This window comes from Pygocentrus nattereri, chromosome 6 (genome assembly GCF_015220715.1).
Source record: "Pygocentrus nattereri isolate fPygNat1 chromosome 6, fPygNat1.pri, whole genome shotgun sequence".
NCBI lineage: Eukaryota > Metazoa > Chordata > Actinopteri > Characiformes > Serrasalmidae > Pygocentrus > Pygocentrus nattereri.
This window is the reverse complement of record NC_051216.1, coordinates 26576473-26602921: the sequence shown is the minus strand read 5'-3', so window position 1 is coordinate 26602921 and position 26449 is coordinate 26576473. Positions and strand designations below refer to the sequence as shown.

General features: G+C 39.8%; 1 protein-coding gene across 2 annotated transcripts; it reads right to left on the bottom strand.

Annotated features, from left to right (window-relative positions):
- Positions 1 to 1938: 1938 nt before the first annotated feature.
- arhgef7a (Rho guanine nucleotide exchange factor (GEF) 7a) lies at positions 1939 to 25591 on the bottom strand. Of its 2 annotated transcripts, XM_037539071.1 has the most exons (22): positions 24924 to 25591; positions 20234 to 20317; positions 16266 to 16350; positions 15749 to 15882; positions 15307 to 15508; positions 15062 to 15150; positions 12000 to 12094; positions 11406 to 11501; positions 10324 to 10446; positions 10092 to 10230; positions 9901 to 9960; positions 9567 to 9713; positions 8461 to 8547; positions 8214 to 8292; positions 7939 to 8078; positions 6731 to 6952; positions 6397 to 6490; positions 6226 to 6315; positions 5616 to 5786; positions 3874 to 3973; positions 3663 to 3717; positions 1939 to 3542 (listed from the first exon to the last, which is right to left on the bottom strand). In XM_037539071.1, exons 1-22 carry the CDS (start codon positions 25086 to 25088, stop codon positions 3420 to 3422), a joined length of 2580 nt encoding a protein of 859 aa, XP_037394968.1. In that variant the 5' UTR covers positions 25089 to 25591; the 3' UTR covers positions 1939 to 3419. The 2 variants fall into 2 exon arrangements, with proteins under 2 accessions (XP_037394968.1, XP_017560133.1); XM_017704644.2 differs by lacking the exon at positions 5616 to 5786 and having other exon boundaries at positions 24924 to 25088.
- Between the last annotated feature and the right edge of the window lie 858 nt (positions 25592 to 26449).

The window sequence follows — 26449 nt, the reverse complement described above, 5'->3', positions numbered from 1 at the left end:
AGGAAAGGAGGGCGGAGGATAAAGAGTAAGGTTCACCATCCCAAGAAAATCACTGTAACATCCGAAAGACACACCTGGAGGAGATAAAAGTGAGAAAATGGTGGAAAAGAAAGAAAAAAGCAGAAGAGGGAAACTGAAAGAGAGAAAAGAGAAAGCAGAAAATGAAAAGCAAAAAGGTACAAATACAACAGAGAGAAGATGAGAAAGAAAGGCTAAGCTCCTAGGAAGAGAAGCGCTCACTGAGCTGAGGCTGTTTCTAAAGAGTCCAGAGGCAATCCATCCCTCTCTTCATCCACACAGCCATAGCACTGCCTTCTAGCCTCTCCACAGCATGAATATATTACTATGCACACAATGACGCTGCTTATTGTTTATGAATTACTGGCCTCCCTGCCAACAAAGGCTATTTTCATAAGAAAACTCTAATTCATTTCAGTTCCTATTTGATTAGAGGCAGAAGAAAAGAAGCCCTTCGGTCAAAGCCCCAGAGGACTGTTTTTATTCAATCCTTTTCAATAGGGCTTTATTGCTCTTCTTTTCAAAAGCTGACGGGGAAAAGCTTTTAGAGTTAAACATTGACGAAAAATTATTGGGCGGCTGTTTTTTTGTGCAATAACAAACCCCTTCAAAAGGACACTGAGCTCTTATCCATCCATCCATCCCTCACTCTCCTTTCTCTTTCTTTTTGGCAAATTGTAAAGCCTGGAAATTAATGACAGACAGTAGCAAAAGAGGGAGAGAGAGCAAAAGAGAAAGAGAGAGACAAGCTCAGCCACAATGCATGTCAAATCTAAATGATCACAGGCTACTGAATAGACCCAGGGGAAGAAAGGAAAAGACAGGGTCTTAGAGGAGTGTGTGCGCGTGTGCATGAGTGTGTGTATAGGTTGGTCAAAAGCTAATTGATTCAATGTCCACAGAGTCCTGCTGTCCCTTTCACTCCGGCCTTCAAAGACAGCTATTATACTTCACTGTCAGTAACAGTGGAGGAGGTATTAATACCTGGCCTGACACTTGGAGTCAAATAGAGGACCATTACACTCTACAGGTGTGATTAGCTTTGTCCCAAACTGTCTACTTCCCTGACGACTCGACCCTAACTCCCCAAAAACCAGTGCCATTTACGGTAGAATAGGAAATGATCCAATGTTGAGAAAAAAGGATGTGAGCAGATCATTTGTATTGTTCAGTTGTTCAAAGGGTCCGCATATTGTTTGCAGTTTTTTTCCACAATGATATTCAGTGGTTCTTAGCGATGGGTGATGCAGACAGTTGTCTTCTACATAATGTCAGCATCACCAATGAAAGCAGTGCTGCTGTCTTCTAGACTCAATAAGGTTGGGGGGGGGGGAGAGAAAAAACAGAGAAAAGAATAGAAGTGCACAAAAATGAAAAGGCCAGCCTGGCATTTATCTGTGGGTTTTATCTATACGCTAAAGGATAAATTGGGATAAATCAGGGCTTCCTTTTATCTGGAGGTCATTATGCCCCTTTGTATTTATGCAGGAATATTTAACGGGAGACAAAAGGTGACTTTCTCCTTATTCATCCGCGAACAAGGCAATGCTGGCATTCTGAAAAGGCTGACATTTGAGCTTTTTGCCAACACCAGCAAAATTATATCCTTTCCATTGTAAATCAATGAAGTAGAATCATCGCCCACAAAGGGCCTAGATTGCCTTGTCACTGTAATAGGTCCTGGTGCATGCGCAACCTTCATGCAGCACTGCTGCAAGGGGAAGAAAGACAAGGGCACAAAGTCATCCTCATCATCAGCCTCTCTTTCAGGAACTAAAGTTGGAATATTTCCCAGCTTAAAATTTGGCCTTATTTTGACATCCTGCAGCTCACGCAGTGACAAAGTAGATCATCTGGAGTTTGCTGCTAAGATTCTAGACTGCAATACATTCTTCTAAAAACCCTAAAAAACACACAAAAGAAGAGACTAAGCAGATATCTTTATTTACATAATTCATGGTAACTTTGGCAACATCGTACAAGGGCACCCATCTGGAGGTCAAGAAGAGTCCTTAATGAATACCTTCTGAGTTTTGAAAGGTTATTCTTGTAGGAAAGTAAGTCAAGTCAGATGCATATCATAGTCCTCAGTGAGCACTTACAGAACGATCAGTCCATAAATAAGGATTTTGCATTTGTCTTGTTGTTAAACGCTCTAGTGCAACTACACGACAATATACAGAGCATGGCAAAATTGAGTTTTCCACATGTTAAAATATGGCAAGTTGAAGTAAGGTCAACATAAATATTCACAGAACTGTCACCAAAGATTTGTTTGTTATTCAATGACATTTGATTCATATCTATACTTGTCAACATGAGACTTGCTTTGAAATATAACTGAATAAGTCATTATGAGTAAAACTGCAGCTTATTTTGTAGATAAAAAAAGGAAAAGAACAATTGCCGAGGTCCATATCTCTCTTCTATTCACAATGTACATGTTTCTGCACAACAGTGGTACCTTATGTAGTATTTCTGATTAAACATTCACAATCAAAACAATGCAGAAGTGTAAAATACAAAGACTTCTGTTTCATTGCAGAAGCTAAAGTGAAGTAGGGATGATTCCATTAGGCTTCATACTATACCATCACCAGGGAGATCTAAAGACTGAGAGGACAATTCACCTCCTATTATTTAGTTTTATCCTAATAAGTTCTCTCCTAGTGTAAAATTGCTTGGTCATGTTAGTCATGAGGTTGTGTGGTCTCTTAAAAGGTAATTATAGATTAATTACAGTAGTTAAAAAAAGAATACTCAAAATATTTCAGCTTAAAATTTGTATGATTCTATGATTCAACAGTTCAACAATCAATTATTATGTATTCATTCAACAGTACAAGTGTTTCAGCTAATTCAATCAAATCATATTGAAATCATGTTAAGAAGGATCACTGGTAAATTCTGCCATTTAGAAATAACTTGAATTTCTATTAGAAACTAAAGAGAAATCACAAAAAATGCATTAACACATCCAGTTCAACATCACTGATTGATCAGTTATGAAAATAAAGCACAACATTGGAATGCTTTAATAGGTAGTTTTCTCAGAAATAAATAATGCTGAAGTATATGATAAATCTGATGAGACTTCATGCTATTATAAGATTGATTTCTTTCTGTAATCAAAAAAATAAATATATAAAAAAATAATTAAGCATGAGGCATGAGGGGGCACACATACCTCAGCACCTGAAAGGTGCAGCATGCAACGCACTGAGGTTTAATGAAGAGACAACAGGGAGTCATATTATAGGAATGTGAAACTTGACCAAGCCCCATAAATCATATATTTGAAATCAAAGCCATTAAAAAAAAAAATAATAATCATCATATCCGTTTTCAAAATCAGTTACACAATGAAACATGTACAGACATAAAAACAAGTCATACTGATCTCATAAATTGGTCTCATCCCAGGAGGGGTCATTCATATTCTTTAAAACTTTCCGTACAATTCTCTCCAAGTCTTTGCGAGCTCTCTGCTCCTCTTCAAGAGATCGTTTCATTTTCTTATTGTCCTGTTTGTAAATTAAATCATATGACTACATGGATACATATATGCAGAGAGATTAATGTACATTTAAAAATGTATGGGAGAGGCAGAAAAGTCCACTGAGGAAAATATTTACAGCACTTACCTGTTTAAGCTCTTGGACTTCATCTCTCAGAGCATAAACAACATCTACCAAAGTCCTGTTGTATGAGTTACAATGAGTTAAATAGAACATACCATAAAAATATACTGCACAATACATGAATGTTAAAAAAAACCCTACAACAAGATATAGTATACCTTGACCAGTCGAATATGTTTTAAGAAGAAGTGAGAAATAAATTATTTATTCTTACTTCTCCTCCATAACTGTCTGCCCATTGCTCTTCATCTCTTCCACAATCATTTTCTCCTCGGCCGGCACTATCAGCGCTGGAGCAGTGTCTCGCCGCGGTCCTGTTCCGAAAGAAAAGCCAAAGCCCTGCAGTTTGGTTTCTGCACATCGCCATGTGTTGGACTAACTGGTGAGATCAGTTAGAGACAAAGATGCTAAGAAACAGTGATTTGAGTGGATCAGACATCCAAAGAACTGTGCATGAGACAGGAGTGAGACACGTTAGTCATGCAGAGAGGGAACATCCACGATAAAAGAGAGGATCAAAAAAAGTTCATTACATTATTTGATCCTACGTGAAAAACGGCACAGTCTAATTACAGATGCAACAAAAAGGCAGGTGATAGAAATTATATTTAAAGAAATCAACATTACATATTCACATTAAATTATTACATACGCACTGCCCCAGAAAGGACAAAATATTGTACAAAAAAAGTCTAACAAAGCCAAGATTTATTGAAAATGTATATTACAATGAGTGTGATCTGCATTTATATTTATATTTATATATAACACAGCAGTAATATCTTTATTTCAAACCACGTAAACATCACTGACTTCTGATTTATACAGAGAGCTGGAATACCTGCACAGTACAACAGATAAAAGGGCAGTAAGTTCATCCATTTGGTTCATGTTTTCTTGTCTATTTTTTGTTTAACCACAGAATAGAACTTGGTCACAAGGAATACTACACAACATGAAGAGTTATAGTCTTGTTTCTTGTTCAGGTACTAGCATTGTAATTGGCAAGACAGATTTCTCTTTTGCCTGATAAACACCTCATACATAAAAGAGGAAAAGTTCATCTTTACTTAAACACTACTGGTTTTCACGGTGCCTCATATAAGTTGCAAAGAAGCCTTCAGTTCCAACAACATTCCTGATTTAAACTCATTCAAAGGAATTCATGAACTGTCATTAAATTCAACAACTTTTGACAGACATTCATACAATATGTAGACACTTTATATAAACATACATGTTATATATAAGCTTTTAATGTCAAAATAAATTCAAAATGCATGTTCTGTACAACCTAAGAATAAATACATAAATATAAGACAGAGATACAGAATAATTCACTAATACTGTCCAAAGTAACAACTCATGATCTAGTTTTTCACCAAAGCTTTTTTTCATGACATTTAACTCTTCTATTGTCTTGCATCCTTTAAACACTGAAAATGGATTTTTTGTGCCCGATGCTTGTCCTAAGTAAAAGCCATTTTCAATAATACTTCACATCTAAAATAAATGACAATGCTACATTATTTACAAAGTTTGAGATTTTACAGTTTCTAGCAGGACGAAATTGAGATTGCTTCAAAAGATCCACAAATGACTTCTTATTACTCTTAATGATGAAATACTAGTTAGCATAGAGGGAGAGAAAGGCATGTTCCCCAAATATTACATGAGGGGACATTAAAAACACAGGCAAAAAAGGGCTTGAAGTTGTCAAGGCAACAAGGAACTGCTTTGGATAAGTGCACAAAAAGGACGAAAAAAACTGAGCAAGGAGTGAGGTTCAATACAGGCATGTGAACAAACATATAAATAAATAGAATAAATAGAAAATATAAATAAATACATAAATAAAAAATAATAAATAAACTGAATGACTAAGAAGTTAAATAGCAGTGGGGGGGAGTGGGGGGGTTTAGTTCTGGTGGGAGATGTACGAGCTGCAGCTCTTACGGGTAACGGAGCCCATCCTGTAAGAATGGGCTGTCCATATACTGTCATAGTCCGAGTCTTCTGATAGATCCGATGTGGCCTCAGGCCGCGAAATGCTGCTGCGGCGACCTAGAGAGTCCACACTGGACTGATCCAACACGTGGTTATGCATCAGGTCAGTACCCTGCCATGCTGATTCAGGGGAAGAGCAGGCCGGTCACAGCAGGAGATGATAGTCCAATCATGAATGAACAGTGGGTGATTTCCCCACAAGACATGGGCGTGTGTTTGCAGGGTGATAAACCATAAGTAAAAAGGGCAGGGAAAAAAAAAAAAAAACAAGAACCAAGTGGGAGAAATCATGGAAATGTATTATGGAAATGGAAAAGGTACACATGAATGCACGGTGATGACAATACCCAAAAGAGGATTAGATAAATGAGCAGGGGATTAATGGTGCATAAACGAATGATGGCAAAAAACAAAAATGAGTAAAGAGGAAAGAGAAAGAGAGGATATTGTTACCACAGCCCAAAGAATGACACTGTTAAGATCAAGTAGACCCAGGTTTATGCAGCATTAGGGACATATAGAAAGAAAATCTAATAAGAGAGCATGTGAGTAATCTTACTTGAGTTTAGAGTCTGTCTGGTTTTGGCACTCGTACAGTAGGCTTCGATCACTTTCAGGATCTGAGCATCTTCCTCCAAAGCTACAGTACCTGTTCCAGTTAGAAAGCATTAGAGGAGCATCTCCACAGTAATTCTTACTATCATTATCATCAGCAAACAGGCAAACTTACTCTTCCTCAGTGCAAACTCCTCATCAGACGGCTTCCTTTCAGGCTTCCGCTTCGGTAGCAGCTTCTTCATACTTTTAGGACTTTTACTGAGGTCCTGCAAGAACAGTAAGAGAAATAGAGAAAGTGGGTGAGTGTGAGGGAGAGGGAGAGACTACGAATAAAAAAAGATTATTTAAGGCAGTGGATTTCAAACCAATTTCTGAAGGAACTCTTCCTGTAAATGTGAGTATTTACCCTGCTCTAACACACCTACTTCATCTGAAGAAATTTTTAAAGGTGCAGTGGTTTGAGATAACTCCATGAGTCCAACTCCAACTCCAGAACATACACTGACCTCTTTATAGCAAAGTGCAGCTGATGGTCTGAGTGGAGGCGCAGGTCGCAGGCAGCTAAGGCTCCAAGGCTTCTGGGTTTTGGGCGGCTCCAGAGGACCCCACATCATGGTGCTATGTGGGGCTCCATGAGAGGAGGGGTGGGGGAGGGTGTGGTAGGCAGGAGCCACAGTCAGTCCCCGGCTCTCTGCGTGTCTGGATGGTGTAAGAGGGTGAGATGGGAGCTGGAGGATTACAGTAATGAGAAATAAATGTTGTTATCTTAAGCACAGGAGCAACTGTTTGATAAATTCAATACAAAACATAGGTTATTTTGGACAAAATGTGTTTCACCTGAAACCTAGCACTGTGTGTTTATGTGTCCTATTTAACACCTGTAAAAATCTTCTCCTCTTTTTGGCTGCCTTAGTTAGTTTTCTTTTTGCTCTGATTGTGGCAGCAGCACATAATTTCTTGAATTTTTTAATTATTAAAGCAAAATAATTACTTATTTCATTATACTTCAACTTAGTATTTCAAAATAAAATAACTTTGTAAAAATATAAACTCGTTAAAATAAATTCTACCTTCTTGAATAATAATTCTTAATAGCAAATTATTTCGTTATACCAAATCAAAACCCAAAGAAAGAGATTAAGCAGATTTGGAGAAAGACTTATTCTTACATTTAAAGTCAACATAAGTGAAAATATTAACATACTGCTAGAAACAGAGATGGAAAAAAATACAAAATCAATTCTTTCCTCCTACCTGGTTTCCATGGAATTTATATAAACAACAATAATGCACCAGTGTTCATGTGCATAAACGTTTCAGTAAATAACCCACTGAACTGGAGGGATCCTGAGTGGCCTAACTGTCTAAGCGTTGGGCCGATCATCAAAAGATTGCAAGTTCGATCCCTGGTGATGCTACAGCCATGTGTTGCCAGGAGTCCAAGAAGGCACAACTGGCCTCGCTCTCTGTGTAGGCAGGATAACACCCGCCATCTCCCATCACAATGCTAGCAGGAGTCTCTTAGCTGACGTAACAGAACTGGCAGGTAGCATTCTCCCCAAAGCAAGTTAAGCTAATGATGGCGGCAGTTCAAAAGGTGCAGTGGCTGGCTTCAAGTGACTTAGAGGAAGTTTTTTGGTAATCGGGGCAGTCCAAAAAAAAAAAAAAAGACCATCTGACCCCTTAATAGTTTGTTCTCTAATCAAACACTCACCGTGTGGCAGGGCACTGTGAGAGGCTTCATGCTGGGCGCGGTCATGGTGGTGTGTTTGGTCTGACGGTTCAGGTGCTCCAGCCAATCCTGCTGATCCTGCTTGTTAAAGCAGACAACCTGCAGTCTTTCAAACATGCTTCCTGCAAGGATGAATAAAACACACTAAACAAACCAGCCCAGTTCCTGCATTCATTTCAGTCACATAAACACATTAAAAACCTCCCTGCTATCTTAATTTAAAATAAAAGAAACAGTGCAGAGAACAGTGTTCTCACCCGAGAGCTCAAAAGCATTTTTGTGGCTTTCACAGTCCTCTAATGGAGTTACTGTCATGCCACTCAAAGGTAGCTTGCCCTGAGGAAAAAAAAGGGAAAGAAAAAAGGGAAAAAAAAGGACATTCTGTCTTTACACAAAGCAAGCAAGGACCTTTAATGTCTACGATGAATAGCAAGGCTATGAGTGGATGGGGGGGGGTTTATTTGAACTTGATGTAGTATGTTTTGAAGGTGCTCATTTACTGACCTGGTAGATAAAGCCACTCATTCTTGGACTAGCCGAGAGAATAAGTAGAACATGTGGGAAGAGCATAAGATAACGTTCGTTCCTCTCCTGAAAAAACATTCATCACTGCCATTAGACTTTTTCCATACATTACTAACCTGAAATGACATGCGCACGAACGAACACACACACACACACACACACACACACACACACACACACACACACACACACACACACTCAATAGTGACATTACGTACACCAGTCGTATCTACACTCATTGTCCATTTTATCAGCTTCACTTACTATATAGGTGCACCCTGTTTTCAATGGCCAGGACCCCTTCAGGACCACCACAGAGTAGATAGCAATCCACTCATACCAGCACAGCACACACTAACATGCCACCACCATGTCAGTGTCACTGCAGCGATAAGAATAACTCCACCTCCAAATAATACCTGCTCAGTGGTGGTCTTCTGGGGGTCCTAAGCACTGAAGAACAGCATTAAAGGGGGTTAATAAAATATGCAGAGAAACAGCTGGACTGCAGTCTATAATTGTAGGACTACAAAGTGCAAAGACCATCTGTCACTAGACCAGTTCTCTAGAATGTTTGGATGGAAAAGATCTTTATTTATTAAGATCGCTATCTCTTCATGAATGAACTCTTTTTGTTGACTACTCCATTATTTCACAGCATCTTTTCCCAGCACTTCAAAAGAGCATTGTTAATGGAAGGGGCTGCACACACTTTGTGTGTATATCACAAAGCTGTGTATATCGCAGGTGCATTGTGGGGGCATGTTGCAGTCATATTATGGCACATTCTGCACTCATGGCTGCACTCGTACAACAGAAGCCTTAAGGCTTTGTCACCTGGAAATCGTCATAGATATAATGAACACAATTGAAATACATCTATGGTTTGGTTTTTTAAAAAAGACATCAGCATTTATTGATAATTTTGTCCCACTTTATTGATTTTTCAAAACTGTTCATCATCCCAGCCCTACTTAAGAGAATGCATAATTCATGAACACAAATTACTGCCAACATAACCAATACAAAGGGTAGCTTTGGAGACTATTTCGCAAAACTGTATGGCAGTGATAGTGCAGTCTTACCTCACAGCCATGGTTCTGTACCATGGCCTGACTCATGTAGAGCACAGAGCCCAGAGTCTTGATGTCCTCCCCCTCCCACAGCCTAATGGACTCAGTGAGAATCTGAAGCTCCAGCTCCTTACGCTTCCGCACCTCCTGACACTGGGCCTGTAACCATGGAAACACAGTGTGAAAAACAGGCTGGTTACCATGGGAATGGTCCACACCTGACTGGCAAGGCAGAGCACCAAGGCAGCAGTGTGTGAGCAGAGATACAGGGAGCACTACTTAGCATACTAACAAGGAGTTCACAGTAAAAGCTGTAGCATTGAAGCCACTTCGATTTCTAACTCACAGAAAGATTCTTGAATGCTGTCATACACTTCTGAATTTCTGTCCGATCTGGGTGACCTTCCTGTGGAGAACCAAACGAAGAATACCATAGCACCCACTTTAATGCTTACAACATAAATAATGAATACACAATCATGAAGATGATCAATCATGATCATAAAGATGTAATAGAGTACCAAGTTTATTTCTTACCTCCATGTGTCTCTCTAGCTCTTTCAGCAGTGTAGGGTATTTATCTAGTCTCATGAAAGGTTTGCTAAGGCCTGTAGTCAGAGTGAGGATGCCTGGAGAACTTGCCCCTCTCCCCTCCATAAACTCTCCTAGTTCCTCACTATGAAACAGATACACAGAATAAATGCTGTTTAATTTAACAGAATTAATACTGTTCTGAACTGTACAAGCAGCACAGACAGCAGTACTGTACCTGTGATCAGTCAGAATGTTGACAGCTGATGGATGGTTGGAACAATAACCCAAATACAGAGCTCTCATTTTGGGCATGAGATTCAGGAAGAAGCCTCCTACTTTCTGCTGAAGCTCTGGTAGTCTGAACACAGAGAGAAAGCATCTGGTTAGGTCTCGATTCTCACAATTTCCTTCTGTCACTCAAAGTTTCACTAAAACATTGCTAGGCACTTGTGTCAGACATGGAGAGAAGAGGAACATATAAGTCAGTATAGTCTTCATAAGAGTTCAAGATGTCGGTGCATACACAATGACAACACAATAACACTGCTAAACAGTAAAGGAACTTGCCACCATCTTCAGCAAAGTAACAAGATAGTCAAGGCCCTTATTCTTCATTTCTGACATAATTTAATTTGCAAGAAGAACATGCTTGTTCTTCCCAAACTTCACTGCAGTGGTCCTGACTATTTAGACCTACATACCCACATGCAGTTGTCAAATACAATACAGATAGAGCAGAATTCAAAACCCACTGGAACCGTTTTCCTGTAGAGGTCAGTATAAGCACAACAAAGCTCTCAGAATGCTAGCCTTTTTAACACAATACAGAATCACATGCATTTAGCTCAAATCGTTAGCACAACATATACAGTTGCATGGAAAAGTTTGAACATCCCTGGTCAAATGACACCCTTTAATGATTTTCTAAGCAAGAATAAGTTAACACATCCTCCACAGACAGTAAACTTAAATGTGGGCTTTTCTGAAAAATTTAGTGCACAATTTCCATGTATTTGCTGAGTCTAACACAATGGGAAAAACAAAATATGAAACCTGCCACATAGTGTTTTATTATTTTCCATTATATTACATTCAGCAAATAAACAGTAATTGTGCATTAAAACATACAGAAATGTGTTCCCTGTAGAGGATGTACCAACTTCTTTTCCCTTACAAAAATTAACAAAACATGTAATTTGACTAGATGTGCCCAAACTTATACTTATGACTGTATTTGAGCTTTATTTGAGTCAAGTGTTTCAGCACTTCAATCATAAATTATCAATGGATGTTAAAAAGCTGATTATTAACACGTACTTGGTGCAGTCCTCCAGTGACTGGACAAGGGTTTGCTGGAAGGTGCTGATTTCCTCCAGGTTACCCAGAATGACACTGATATCTGCAGGGCTAAGTCTAAGGTCGAATGAGGGAATCCCAGCAGGAATGAAAAAAGAAAAAAAAAAAAAAAAAAAGAGAGAGAAAGAAAAAGAGAAAGAGAAAAAGAGAAAGAGAAAGAAAGAGAAAGAGAAAGAGAGAGAGAGAGAGAGAGAGAGAGAAATAATTGTGGGTAAACCAATTATAACAAGATAATCCAGGATTACACAAGATCGGTAATATACATGGCAGATCTATTATTTGCGTTTGCTCTAGCTAAGCTCTAATTAACAGCCATCTGCCATCATACAATCAACTGTGAGAAGAAAATGTCATGTAAACCATGCCATGTGAATTCAGACAATATTCAAATGCCTCCTCCACAATCTAATTACATGTAAATACAGATCATAGTATAGGCAATAAGAAAAGGTATTATAAAATCCTGTATGCATTCAATTTCTATCAATATATATGAGGGATCATTAAAACAGCTGACACAAAAAGGAGGTGATGAGGGATAATAGAATGGCTTACTTCTCTGTGTTTTGTAGTGGTCTCAGGTAGATTGACAGAAGATTCTGAAGATCCTTCGAGTACTCTGTTTCTGTTTCTAAAATGTTCTGCAGCACCTGTCGTAAGGACAGAAAAAAAGCACTTTTTTTTGTATTTTATATCTTAGACAAGGTCCACTTACACTGATGTGAAAAATGATTTGCCCCTTCTCAGTGTATTATATTTATTTGTCATACTTGAAATGTTAAGAGACCATCAAACTACTTTTAATAATAGACCAAGATAACCCAAAATGCAGTTAGTAGATGATGATGATGATTTCATTTATTGAAGGAAAAATGCTGTTCAGCCCTACTTGGCCCTATGTGAAAAAGTAACACCCACCCCCCTCCCTTAGCTACTAAATCAACCAAATTCTATTGACTGTTGGATTAAATTTCACTGGCCACACCCAGGCCACAAAACATCTAGATGACCCAGGCATGACTACTGCCAGACCTATGGAATCTAAACATAACTTAAATAGAACATATCCGGCAATGTGAAGCAGCCTAGAAGCTCTTAAAAGGGAGATAGGAAGAGCCATTGTTCACAAATGTAGAAAACCTGGCACAGTGGCACACTCCTAAGAGTGGCCAGCCTACCAAAATTTCACCAATTTCACAAATGAACACAAACAAACCTATAAAGAACTGCAGGCCTCACTTGCCTCAGTTAAGGTCAATGCATATGATTCCAGAATAAGACACTGAAGGGGAAACTGGAATCTATGGGAGAATTGCAAGGTGCAAACTACTGCTGACCAAAAAGAACATAAAGGCTTGTCTTGCATTTACCAGAAAACATCTAGATGACCTCCAGGACTTTTGGGATAATATTCGGTGGACTAATGAGTCAAAGGTGGAACTTCTTGGAAGACGTATAATGTAAAGCTAACACCACATTCCACCATAAGAACATCATACCAACTAGCAAAAATGGGGTGGCAGTAAGACAGACTGGAGCTGCTTTACTTCTGCAGGATCAGGATAATTTGTCATAATTGATGGAACCATGAATTATGCTCCAATCAGAAAATCCTAAAGGAGAATGTCTGCCCAGCAGTTTATAACCAAAAGTCTAAGTATAGTTGAGTTATGCAGCAGGATTGAGGGCAGTCATGGGCTCTAAGTTAGTGAACCAGCCCTGTGACCGGAAGGTTACCTTGAGCTGACAGTATGTGACTGAAGTGCCCTAGAGCAAAGCAACTAACCCCCAACTGCTCCCTGGGTGCTGCAGATAGGGCTGCCCACTGCGCCAGGCAAGTGTGCTCACTGCCCCCTAGTGCACATGTGGTGGTTCACTGCTTAATAATGATCTAAACCACAGAAGCAAGTCCACCTCTGAATGGCTCAAAAAAAAAACTAAATTAAGGTTTTGGATTGGCCAAAGTCAAAGTCCTGACTTGAATCTCACTGAGATGCTGTGGCAAGACCTTAAACAGGCAATACACGTTCAAAGAAAAAACTTTTCAATGTAGCCAAATTAAGACAATTCTGCAAAGAACAGTAGGCCAAAGTTCCTCAACAGCAATGTAAAGACTCATCACAAATCACTGCAAACGTCTGACTGCAGTTGTTACTGCCAAGGGTGGCACAAGCAGCTGTTAGGTTTTTTTGTTTTTTTTTAACATGGGTGACATAGGCTTTGATTTCATTTTTATTTTCAATCAATAGAATGATCATTTAAAAGCTGCATTTTGTAATTACTTGTGGTGTCCTGCTACTACATTAAAATTAGCTGGATGATCTGAAACATTTAAATGTGACAAATTAGCAAAAATAGAAGTAATAAAGCGAATACTTTTTCAAAGCACTGTATGATATTTATGTGGTTTCTGATACAAAATTAGATGCAATTCATGCCACACAAACATTTCCAACCTCTCTTTATGCTTTGTACTGTGCTTTTAAGTCTAATAATATAATATGTAAAAGGCCTCTGTTCTGATTGGCTACCCAGTTTGGTGCCTCATTGAAAAAGTAGTTAAAAGTAGTAATCACTGAAACAATCCTTACTTCAACCTGAGTGGTCATGCCTAATCTTAATACGTGAATATATTTGAATGGTATTGAATTTGTGACCTGTGTTTTTGTGTTTTTGCATTTTTGACAATAATTCATGCCATTTTAAAGCTCAGCAAAGTCAAGAAAATGAAAGTAATAACCAGACAGACATGAATCGCCTCAGTACGGCAACTTATGCTGTTGAAAGGAGCACATGAAAAAAAAATCAGCTTTTATCACACACTGCTGAAAGACTGTGAAAGAGGTTAACAGTTAAAAAGTCACTGCTGCTATAAATAACCCAAACTGCGTATGTACTGAGAAACACTCAAATGTATTCAAAATACTAACAGTTTTGTCATGGCAGCCCATCATGTCTAGCCTGACATCAACTTAAATTACAATCACAAGACATTATACAGACTCATTTAGCAACAAAGACTCTAGTAATAAACACACAAACAATAATAAATCTGTAAGAAGTGCAGATATAAGTGAAAAGTATGCTGCGCAGACCTTAGAGTTGTACTGAAGGGAACAGTATGCATGATATATATATATATATATATATATATATATATATATACACACACATATATATACACACATATATATACACACATATAAAAATAATATGTGTGTGGGTGTCATAAGTATCACACTCATTTAATATCTACCTCCCAAAGTGAAGAGCTGGCACTTTCTTTCTTCAATAAGCAGAAGCAGAGACAGACATTAAAATGTCCACGAAAAAATCTTAGCCAGACAGAACTAGGACAAGCTTACATAAATACCCATCAAAGCCCTTAGGCAAGTGAAACTTCACCATTAGAACAGTCAGCTACCTAAATATCACAAACTCTGCTCTTGAAGAGCCTGTATTTATGGTGGTTATATTATTCCCAATTCCCCTCTTTCACCAATATAATTATATTAAATCAGCTGCAAATTAAACTTTCATGAAAACTAAAAATAAAATTTAAATATTAACAGAATTAGTTGTGAAAGTTTGCAAGTAATAAAAGAAACCATTCTCACCAGGTTGTAGTATGTCTTGCTGAGAGCAGTTGTATCAAAGCCTTTCGGGGGACTTTTAAGTGTTCCAGATTTGGGAGAGACTTGTTTGTCTGTGATTAAGCAATAGAATACAATCAGGTCTTCAAAGTGAGTTCAAAATGTATCTAAGCAAATCAACAGTCACCTACGTGTTCTAGTTCCAGAATTATACAATTCTGTTAAAGAAAAAAAAGCATTTAGGCTGTTTTCACAAGACTGACACTTACCACAACCTTTGACCTCTCTGACGTAGTTGCTTGGAAACCATCCTGTCTTTCCATTGAGGGAACCCTCCCACCATCCACCCTCCTCCATGCGGGTGACATTAATGATGTCACCCTTGTTGAAGGAGAGCTCATCCTCATTGGTCTGCTGGAAGTTGAAGCGAGCTTTCACCACCAACTGGGCGTTACTGTTCTCGGTCATATCCTAAAGCAAAAGACAGACCAACTTTAACATTTGTGCTCTTATAAACAAACCCTAGGCATATGGACCATCAGGTATCATCCCTCTCATATCTAACTGGACTTCAAGCCATCCAGCAATTTCTAATAAGACTGCTCTATAAATTTGAATGACTGTTACCTTTAACACAAAGTGTAAAGTTGTTTTAAGATGCAGTTCTACTGATAATGATATCAAAGCTTTATCCTGACTTCTGCTACCCACCAGGCTTCGGAACTGGTTATGGAGCAGTTTAGATGATCGGCCCAGTGAGGTCTGGGACACCAGGGATTCGAAAGACTTGATGCGGTGGGCAGAAGAGTGGCGCGTGCATACAGAGTCACTGCCAACGCCGATATCTTTACCGGTGCGAGCAAACAAGAGAGAGTCAGACATAGAAAAAGCTGCTGACTAGAGCACCATGTACCATGTAGAAAATAAAACACTTATTCAACAGTACATCATAATTCTCTAAAATTATTAAAAGTTAAATAGCAAAGGTTAAGTACTTACTAACAGTTCAAATAAGCTATATATTAAAATAACAGTTAAAGTTACTCAGGTGGTTTCTAGCAACAGGATGCCTGTGATGTTAGTGCGCAGTCAACCTGCCAGCAAAGTTCACACTGCTAACATCTGACAGTTCCTTTCAGTAGCCAGCGGGTCAATAAATATTTAAATAGTAGAAGTTCCCCATCCTTGAAAAATGTTTAACTATCCTGCATTTCTCTACATAGCTCACCTGCAGTCACTTTGTTCAGTGCAACCAGTGTTGTGAGGACTTTGCTAAAATTCTGGCCTTGGAGCAGGTCAGTGGGCTCAAAAGGCTAGAGAGAAGGGAGAAACAAATCTGCATTAATATGAGTCTTTTAAACTTCTTACAAAACATTCACATCACGTCCACAAATAGTATACTGAATTCAAGTCATACATAGTACTGTGCAAAAGTTCAAACAGAGGTCAACCCCCCTATTTATTTCATTTTTAGTCAAAATAGCCAGGTTATTATATTCTAATAAGTTATTGCTATATTTGGGAGATCCTTCTGAGGAGATTAGATTTAAGATCATGCGTTTCTGTACAGAAGAGGAAAGTCAGAGTAAAATACATGAAAAAGCAGGAGTTTCTGAAACCGGTAGTTTTCAGAAAAACTCCCATAGTTTAAAAAATTACAAGAAATAGAGCAAACAAGACTCCTAACACACCTGGTGGATCGTCAAAACTGTCACTGCCAGAAAAAACAATACTACTACTTTGAGAAAGAGGGGAAAATCATGCTCCACTCTTACTTCAGTAATCCACAAGGGTTCCTGTCCAACTCAAGAATATGGGTCTTAAACAATGTGTAGCTGTCAAGAAGCCGTTACTGAAAAAAGGAAATAGACAAAAACAAGCAAAACCAACAAGCTGCTTGTGTACTCAGAACAATGAACTGACCATCCTAGGGGATTACTGAGACTGCTTGGATTGTGAGAAGCAAAAAAATGCAACCAAATTGTAAGAATGATATTGGAAGTGTGGAAAAATATCCCTGCAGATTTTACTGAAAAACTGAAAGCAAGTCTTCTCAATGAAGCTGTAATAAGACAAAAGGTGGAAACAAAAACACTGCACATTTCTTGCTTCTGTGTAATTTTCTGTTAAATGGACGTTTTCTGTTTCTTCCCTGATGCTGAAAAATAAACAACCTGTACTTCTGTGGCTGTTTTGACTAGAAATGAAAGAAATGAAGAGTCTCTGACTTTTGCACAGCATTGTGGAATATTCAAACTAAACACAATTCAACAAGACAAAACTAATCCATCTGAAAGAAAACAATACACAACACAATAAGAATTCTATTTTACAGAGGTGTATGAGCACAATGTGGGATGTAGACTTTACACATACTAGGTAGTTTCATCATATACCAGCCAGCCCACTCACTGTCTGCTGTGGCTATTTCAGCGCTCTTACCAGCAGTGTAATTTCACTATGTCACATTCATATCATACTCCAGAGCCAAGCTGGTTAGGCTCCAGTCACCAGTCCAGTCACCAGTCACTTTTGTCAGTTTAACTAGCAACCAGCTGCTAGGAGTCAGTCGTTGACATTTTAAATTTCAGTAACAACATTTCCTGCATTACAGGCCCTTCATGTACAAAATAATAACCCAATAAGAACTATTTCAGATTTCATTGTCCAATCACAAACCTGGGTTTGTAAAGCTAGAAGTTATGCTCGATTTCCCATTGCTTATAAAGGAAAAATCTAATATTTTGGTTCTTTTGCCAGTATTGACAGTTGATTAGATGGAAAATAATGACTAGTTTATAAAGGGCAGTGATTACCATGGACAAGTGCCAGAGCACTTCCCTTTTACTTTCCGCTCTGATTACAGATATGCCTGGGGCGAACAAGTGAGCTGTGTGTGTGTGTGTGTGTGTGTGTGTGTGTGTGTGTGTGTGTGTGTGTGTGTGTGTGTGTGTGTCCACATACACATGTACGTCTGCATTACCAGCCAATGTGTCTGCTATTCTGTGCGTGTTCATTGGTGTTGCCCCAGTTACACAATTACATTAGCTTCCAAGTTAACTTCCTGTGGTCATCCAGGCCAGCAAAATCACTCAAAAATATACTGCACCAAATCAGATAATCAATTGATCTGAATCTGCACTACAGAAAGCAGCCAATAAAAGAAAAATGCAACAGAAAGCAACAGCAAAGTACAAATTTAGTTATTCTATAAACTTGGATAAAATATTTAGCTTCAACATAGACTTCAACAGATAGCTCAGTTGATATATCTGAGGGTTAAAATTAAAATGCATTTGCTCCATGTTTCTGCATTAGGAGGTTTGTAAAGTGGAATAACTGCTGTTTGAGCAGATTAGTAAGCTGTCCTGGATAAATTACAATTTTACAGAGAAAAAGCAGCTTTTGGCACTAGAGCTTAAACAGTCATGTGTATGAACATAAGAGTTCAATATACAGAAACAGAATACTGAAATGCTGACTGACAAAGTTATATGCAAGTAGGGTGAACAGTACAGAGCAATGTCAGGGCCAAATTGAACAAAGAAAGTAACAAGCCATGCCAGATGCCTTACCTGAGAATCCAGAACTATGGTATGGTAAAGTGTTTAGAGAGATAATCTTGGATAAACTCAGAAACAAGTGTTTAAAAAGCTTTTTGCGTCAGAGTAAACCGACCATGGTAGCGAAGGCAGCAGCAGTTTTCACTAGCTGGACTGTTAACTGTGCTCAGCTGGGATCTAACACAACAGCAATCATGCAAAGCCCAATGCACTAGCCCCTCAAACACGGTCTTCAGAGCGGACAAAGAGGGGCTTGTGCAGGCATGTCCCAGCTGGACATGGGCAATGCCAGGGCATCTTTCTGTGAGCTCTCTACTGTAGGATGTGAGGAGAATACTGCAGTATCTTACTCACATACTGCACAGTTAAAATTGTAGCAGCTACACAGAGGAGGCACAATCAGAATCAATGGGCCTCAGCTAAATATACATTTGCAGAGTCTGTGACTAAAACTTGCTCATTAAGAGAAGGCAGAAAAAACAAAGAGATGCCTGCGATATCAAAAAAAAAAAAACTATGCAAGCCATCAAGCTTCATGAAGCCTTCATTTTCATAAAAGGGATTCAAAGTGTATCTGCTGAAAGCAAACAAAAAAATAAATTCACCACCTGCTTTTGTGGTCATTACACAGCTAGCACAGGACATCCCATACGTGATCACAGACTCTTCTCAGTGCACTTGCCTCCTATAGCTGGGCTTCATCCAAAACCATCTGGCTCCATAATAAATGCGCATAATTCAGTGCACTCCAATCTGGCCCTTTGTAAATTTCACCATGAAATTTATAGGCGCGCTACGTCCCAACAAACACTGGGAAAGGATTCCATATAACAGACAGCAGGTATATTTTACAGTATCTAATTACCCAAAACTCTACCTAAGTAAATTGGGGAGGTCCAGCTAGTTCACATCTGTGAACATAAGTGCATCAGCCAAAGTCTGCAGCAGACTATTATTAATAGTGTGTCATCACTTAAGAGTATTGGGGGTAGTACAAAATAACTCTTTTATCAAACAACAGGCAAAATCTGAAAGACATGAAAGCAGCCTTTCTGGAGAGCCACCGTTAATGGGCTTTTGTAAGCATGTTGACAGGGACGTCAATACTCTGATTTAGGCATTATATCTTTATCTGAGGACAAATCACTCTCACAGAAGCAGAAGTATGGCGAACCAGATAAACCAGAAGAAGCCAGGTTTTAGAGGAGGCTGCTATTGAGTCTACATATCATATCAAATCCGTACCAGAGGGACAAAGCATCACATGAATGAACAAAGCACGGCTGTTCATGACCAAGACGCTATCAACGTCAATAACAATACTTATTATTAAAACAGTGAGGTGAACATGCCTTAACAAAACGTAAGAGCGCTTCACCAATTCGTAATGACTTAATATCCGACCTCTACACGTTATAAGCCATTCTGTTGTAAAACTGTAGTTGTGTGGTTGTTTGTCGCAGCGACATGCTAAGCGTGACGGTTGAGCCTCCTACAGTCAGCCTCAAGTCTCCTTTGTTAATTGTTCTTCCACAGAGCACCCTTCGCCCGTTTGTCTTATTAAAGTTTTAAAAAGCAGGCCTGGGCGCCGCGTTGTTGTTTTTAATGTATATATATAAGAGCACCAGCTTACCTCGACACGAAACGCAGCGCAGCCCTTCAGAAACTCCTTTATGTTGCTCAGGCACTCGCTGTCGCTTCTGGGGTCGTGAAAAATCTGAGAGGGAGAAACAACAACAACACAGCGAGGGGAGTGAGTGCGCGAGGAAGCGAGGTCGAGCCTTTCTCCCTCTTCAGCTTCTGCGGAATGAGGGGTCTGAACACTGACTGGGCATGAGAGTAAGGAGGCGAGCTGCCCAGAGCCCGACCAGCAGCTTCAGCCTGAACCCGACACACACACACACACACACACACACACACACACACACACACACACACACACACACACACACACACACACACACACACACTGCGGGAAGAGAGAGCAGCAGAGACCGGAAATGACGACCAAAGGTGGGAGCAGAGCAGCGCTGATCTGGCGGGCAAAATAAAAACACTGGTAGGATTTCTCTGGTCAGTAAGCGGTCTATAAACTGGCCTGGTCGGTTAAAGAGGCATGTAACGGCCTGCTAAATGACCTAAATAAGCACTTAATGTGATGTTATGTCAGGCCCTGAACTGTATCGCAGAGAGTCTGAATCCCACAGACTCTTCAGTCTAACAGACGTCAGGATTTTGGATTTATATCGTTTTCCTGTCTTTGTCCGTCAGTGGTCTTTCACTACAATACCCAACATGCATCGCGCAAGTACGTCATACACCCCCCGGAGCCGTAACCAAATGCCCTCGAGGTCTCTTCATGTGTACTTGGCGTGCAGGTCAGCTTCCAGTCTGCGTCCTCTAGAAAGCAAAAAACACCCAAATAAATCAAAAGTTCTTTTTGTACCGGTGTCCAAAACATTACAGACGTTCCAGTGGACTCAAAAAATGCCACGCAATTAGTACTGTACAGCCCATGTATCCTACACTAGCGGATAGGCGACAGCCATAATATAGTCAGATTCAGCGGTTGTAGTGGACTAGCGGCCTGGTGTTCATAGTGATGGTGTGACTGAACCTGCTGTCGCACAGTAAAGAGCAAACTTGTAAGACGTAGCCTAGTGAGGAAAATGGTTCCCTATTAGTGAACCAGATTTCAGATTAGCTTCTGTTCCCTATTAGTGAACCAGATTTCAGAGTGTAGAGGGAAGTGATTAGGGACCAGTTCGGACATGGCGACAGTCTTTAACACTTGTGAGATTATTATGACAAGCAAGCATGTTTACAACCAACAGGGGTGGTTAAATAGTTTGTCTTTGATCACAGGATCTCTTTAGAGAGATGTGTGGACCTTGTGTTTAAGGACAGTGGCTGGTGCCTGTTTGGCTTCACTGTGATAAGGTTTGATAAATGATTGACTATAAGATGGTGGATGAAGATTTATATAGGCTGTAGTCCTCAGAAAATATAGATTTTTTTGACGTGTTCGTATAAATTCCTGCATATTTGCCCTGTCTGTATTTAGGAATGATCACCTATTCTCCAAATTAAGGTACATTATAGAAAGCAATTTGTCACAAAACAACACTGTTACTTACTTTTTCAGATTGTAGTGGTAGATTGTAGTAACAAGCCAATTAAAAAAACGAAGTATTATCAATCGTAATCCTTCAGGATGACTTCAATAAAACAGCTTACCTTTATGAAAAATAATAATACTTACATATAATCACATAATACCTTCACATAATCATGTATTACTGCCTCGTTAATCCATTATAGATTTGGGGTGTCATGTAGTAAACAATAGTATTTTTATCTACTATAATTTCTTATAGGAATCCAGTAAAAATCTGGTAATTAGTTCTTTTTCATTAAGGAGGAAAATCAAGCCACTGAAATCCATTTGTTATACAATCTATATAAACAAAACATTTAGTGTATGAATCATTTAGAGGCTGTTGGAGGATGGTTAGTCAGGAAGCAGTTTCCAGAGTCCTGTCTACGAATTTGCAAAAGGTAATATTCATTATATAGAGAGCTAATGTTCATTAAGGCAATCTCTGAGTGTTTCCTTGGTTAGCAAACACAAATCAAAGCACAACTGTCACAGTGTAAAAGAGGAGCTGTGCACAATTTTCTTCTGTAGTTACTGTCATTTCTAACTGTCAGCAGAAGTGTAAAAAAAGCAGTCAAAATGAGCTGGAGTGTGAGATTAAAGTAATGAGCTCTTTTCTTACAGAGTCTGCCATCATAACAATTTATAACTCAGTCTAAAAGCTTTTTTTACACTCTGCTCTGGCAGGGAGGAAAACACAAAGAGAGTGGAGTCTGTTTTCTTTCTAAAGTTGAATGCAGCGATTATAAGTTAACAGTGATAAAGTTCTTGATGTAAACATCCATCCATCCATTTTCTAAGCTGCTTCTCCATCAGGGTCGCGAGGGGGTTGATGTAAACATGACAGATTATTTATTTTTACATTATTTGTAAACAATGGAAACCATTAGTCTTGTGCCCCACACTGTAGTAGAAGAGTTGCATTTGGAGAAATTAAGTAAAAGGTTTTAGATCAGGCTTTATATAGGCACTTTAGTTGATCTATATAATAACCCTTCACACACACAATAACACATTTGTAACATTCTTGCATTTTACGTGTAGAAAAACACATTTATGCACGTGATATTCTTGTGGGCTTTTTTCTATTCCTTCATTAGATAGTTCACTAATGTTTTTTTTAAACTTTAGAATTTATTATATTTTTCCCTCATAAAAATGTATGATGTATTAATTATTTTCCATTCTTAGAACCTTTTATATACGCTCACTGAACCCTTTATCAGAAACAGTACACTAATACTGGGTAGGGCCTCACTTTAGGTAGGAATCTACAAGATTGGAAACGTTCCTTTGAGATTCTGCTCTATGTTGACATGATTGCATCAATTCCTGCAGATTTTCAGGTGAATTTTCATGCTGTGAATCTCTTGTTTCACTACATTTCAAATTGGATTCCAGTGTCCTGACTGTGAAGGCCACTGAAGAACACTGAAGTCATTGTCATGTTCATGAAGCCAGTTTGACACAAACTTTTGCTTTGTGATATGGTGCGTTATCATGCTGAAAGTTGCCAATAGAAGATAGGTAAATTGTGGCCATGAAGGGATGCACATGCCCAGCAACAATATTCAAATTAACTATGGCTTTAAATCAATGATTGATTGATGTTAACAGTCTCAAAGTGTGCCAAGAAAACATTCCACACACCATTACACCACCTCCACCAGCCTGGCCCAATTCTGGGCCTGCTATCTGTGTGCCTCAGCAGAAATCGAGATTCGTCAGACCAGGCTACGTTTTTCCAGTCTTCAACTGTCCAGTTTTGGTGAGCCTGTGCCCACAGCAGCTGTTCTTGGCTGACAGAAGAGGAATCTGACATTGTTTTTGTAGCCCATTCAGCTCAAGATTTGATGTGTTGTCCAGTCTGAGATGCTTTTCTGCTCAACACAGTTGTACAGAGTGATTATCCAAGTTACCATAGCTTTTCTGTCCATTCTCAACCAGTCTGGCCATTCTCTGTTGACTCCTTCAACAAGCTGTTTCTGTCCACAGAAGTGCCACTCACTGGAAGTTTTTTCTTTATTGCACCATTCTGAGTAAACTCTGGAGACTGTTTTGCATGAAAGGCTGAGGAGGTCAGCAGTAAAAGAAATACTCAAACCAGCTCATCTAGCATCAACAACCATGCCACAGCCAAAATCACATTTTCCCCATTTCTGGTGGCTAATGTGAGCACTGCCCGAAGCTGCTGTTCCATATCTGCATGATTTTATGTACTGCACTGCTGCCACACGATTGGTCGAACAGACATCTGCATAAACGAGTAGGGGTACAAGTGTTCCTAATAAATTCTTATGAACCAACGAACCTTTCTTAAGCACTATATGGAACCCTTTTTTGCTAAAAGTGAGGGGGGGGCAGATCACATAGGGCCTCCAGATTTTCAGAATCAGCCCTGTTTGCGCGCGGGTGTCTCAGTGCTCCTTTGTGCTTCTCGTGCTGCAGTGTAGTGCTTAAACAGATGAGCGACACACGCTTAATAAGCAATACACACGCTTAATAAGGTGTCAATTCAGCCTCTTTCAAACACTCACAAAACACCTGCGATCGGCTTTTAATATATCGCCACTTCCAGCCCACAGATCATAAACAGCTCGACCCACAATAAGCGCTTTTAATGATTCGCTGCACCCGTCCTTTTCGGTCGTTTGGCAGTTTAACGACGGTTCTCTTCCTCAAGCGGGATAAATAACCACGATCATCAGAAACAGATGTCAGCGGTGTTGATAATGCGATTTTCCAGCTTGTCTTCTATAACTAGGCAGGATGATGTAGGTTAATCTATCGTTGCCCAGCCGGCCTACCTGGCGGTCACACACAGAGGCCTATTTTTCATAACAGAAATGCAAACAGAAGCACATACAGGCCTGCAGGACGCGGCTGATCTGTGTGTGTGTGTGTGTGTGTGTGTGTGTGTGTGTGTGTGTGTGTGTTTTCACCGCCGCTGCTGGTAACACAGCGTTAATATAGCGCGCCGTTCGCTGTCAATGTTCTGGACCAAATGTGAGGCGGATTAGCCCATAAAAGGTCCAGCACACTGGCCAGATGTGAGACAATGTACCACAGGCGCTTCGTGTTGTCTAAGCGTTAGATTATACTGAGGGGGAGAGAGAGAGAGAGAGAGAGAGAGAGAGACAGAGAAAGATGGAGCGGAGGCGCTTACTTTCTCGGTGGAGCCCGGGCGCAGGCGCTCCAGTAACCGGCACAGCACGACCCCGTCCTTCAGCGCGCTCTGCAGAAACCCGTCGGGGTCCGATATCGTCTTTTTGGGTGACTCCAAGACCCCGAGCGTGATGAGCCATGTCACCGTCTGCTCCGCCGGATTCATGCTCGCGCTCGTCGTTTCTCCTCCAGCCGTGTGTTTTTCTTTTTTTTTCCTATGGAAAATGGAAGCCGCGGTGTATCAGCCAGTAGCCGCTGAATGAAGGACCATGTTCCTCCTCCATCAGTGAGAAGGCGCTGCAGTGCCGCCGGGCTGCAGCCTCTCTCCGGCTGCCTGTCCCTCCGCCGGGTCTAAAGCAGATTGACACTCTCGTTTTCGCTGCTGTCAGTCCGCCGCTCACGGGAAACCCACTGCGCTGCACTCGACCTGCATCGTCTGCCACTTCGCTTCTTCCGGCAGATGACATCACTCCCACAGGCCGGCCCGCTCGACCACTCCGCTCTGGAGGCACGTCTACATGCTCACAGCCTCAGTGTGCAGGATTTCACACCTACAGTCTATTCACACGACAAAGACAGACGTGATGAACGGTCTGCTGGCGCGGGCTGAAGAAAACACCTGTCAAGCTACAGGCTAATGTGTTCACTTCACAGCAGTCATGCAAAACTGGCCCTATAATTATTCAGTAAAATAAATAAATGAATTAATAAACAGAGCGAAGAAGTGTAGGCCCATCAGAGTAAACAGCTGCTCTCATCCTGCCCTTATAATACAGGTCTTTTTTGTTTCTTTTCTTTTATTGGTCCTTCTGCATTTCTATAGCTGTCCGCAAGGTGGTGCTGTGTAACCTACTATTACACACTGGGGCATTAGACGCTGGGAATGCGGTCCTAAATATGATTTCAAATAGCCTTATTTGGTGTTAAACCGCAGCAAATTGTCTAAAGCTAAATGTGCTGTGTTGACTGTAAGAGGCTGAGGTATTTTAAGTGAAAAACATCCATAAAACATCATGGAATCAATGCCTGAGAAAATCCCTTTCTGTACAGTTTATGTCACTGAGTCTACAAACAATACCTGCTTAAATGTCAAATCAACCTGGGCATAGGTTGAATGGTGATTGAATCTATTACTTAAAGGAAAGAATTAAAAGGGATTTTCAAAAATTTGCATAATTCAATCATGGAAATGGAAATGAAGTTGTCCAGAGTGGTTTGATGTAAAATGATTCATTGTAGAGAAATTTACTGACTGATTTATTTACAGTGGTGGTGAAAGGAACAGTGTTTGCAACACCAATGCAGCCATTTGTTTACTGTATAATGTATTTACATGTTACACAAAACAACCAGGGATTTTACATTGGGGACTATTTTGCCTTACAACACCTCTCCATCATGAATGGATAAAAATAGGTTTTAGGCCAAAACTTTATCTCAAAACTAATAATAAAAAAATATCAGAGCCAGACAGTATATTTGTAATGATTTAGTTTAATACCTGTCTGTGAGGGAGCTTTTAAAGGT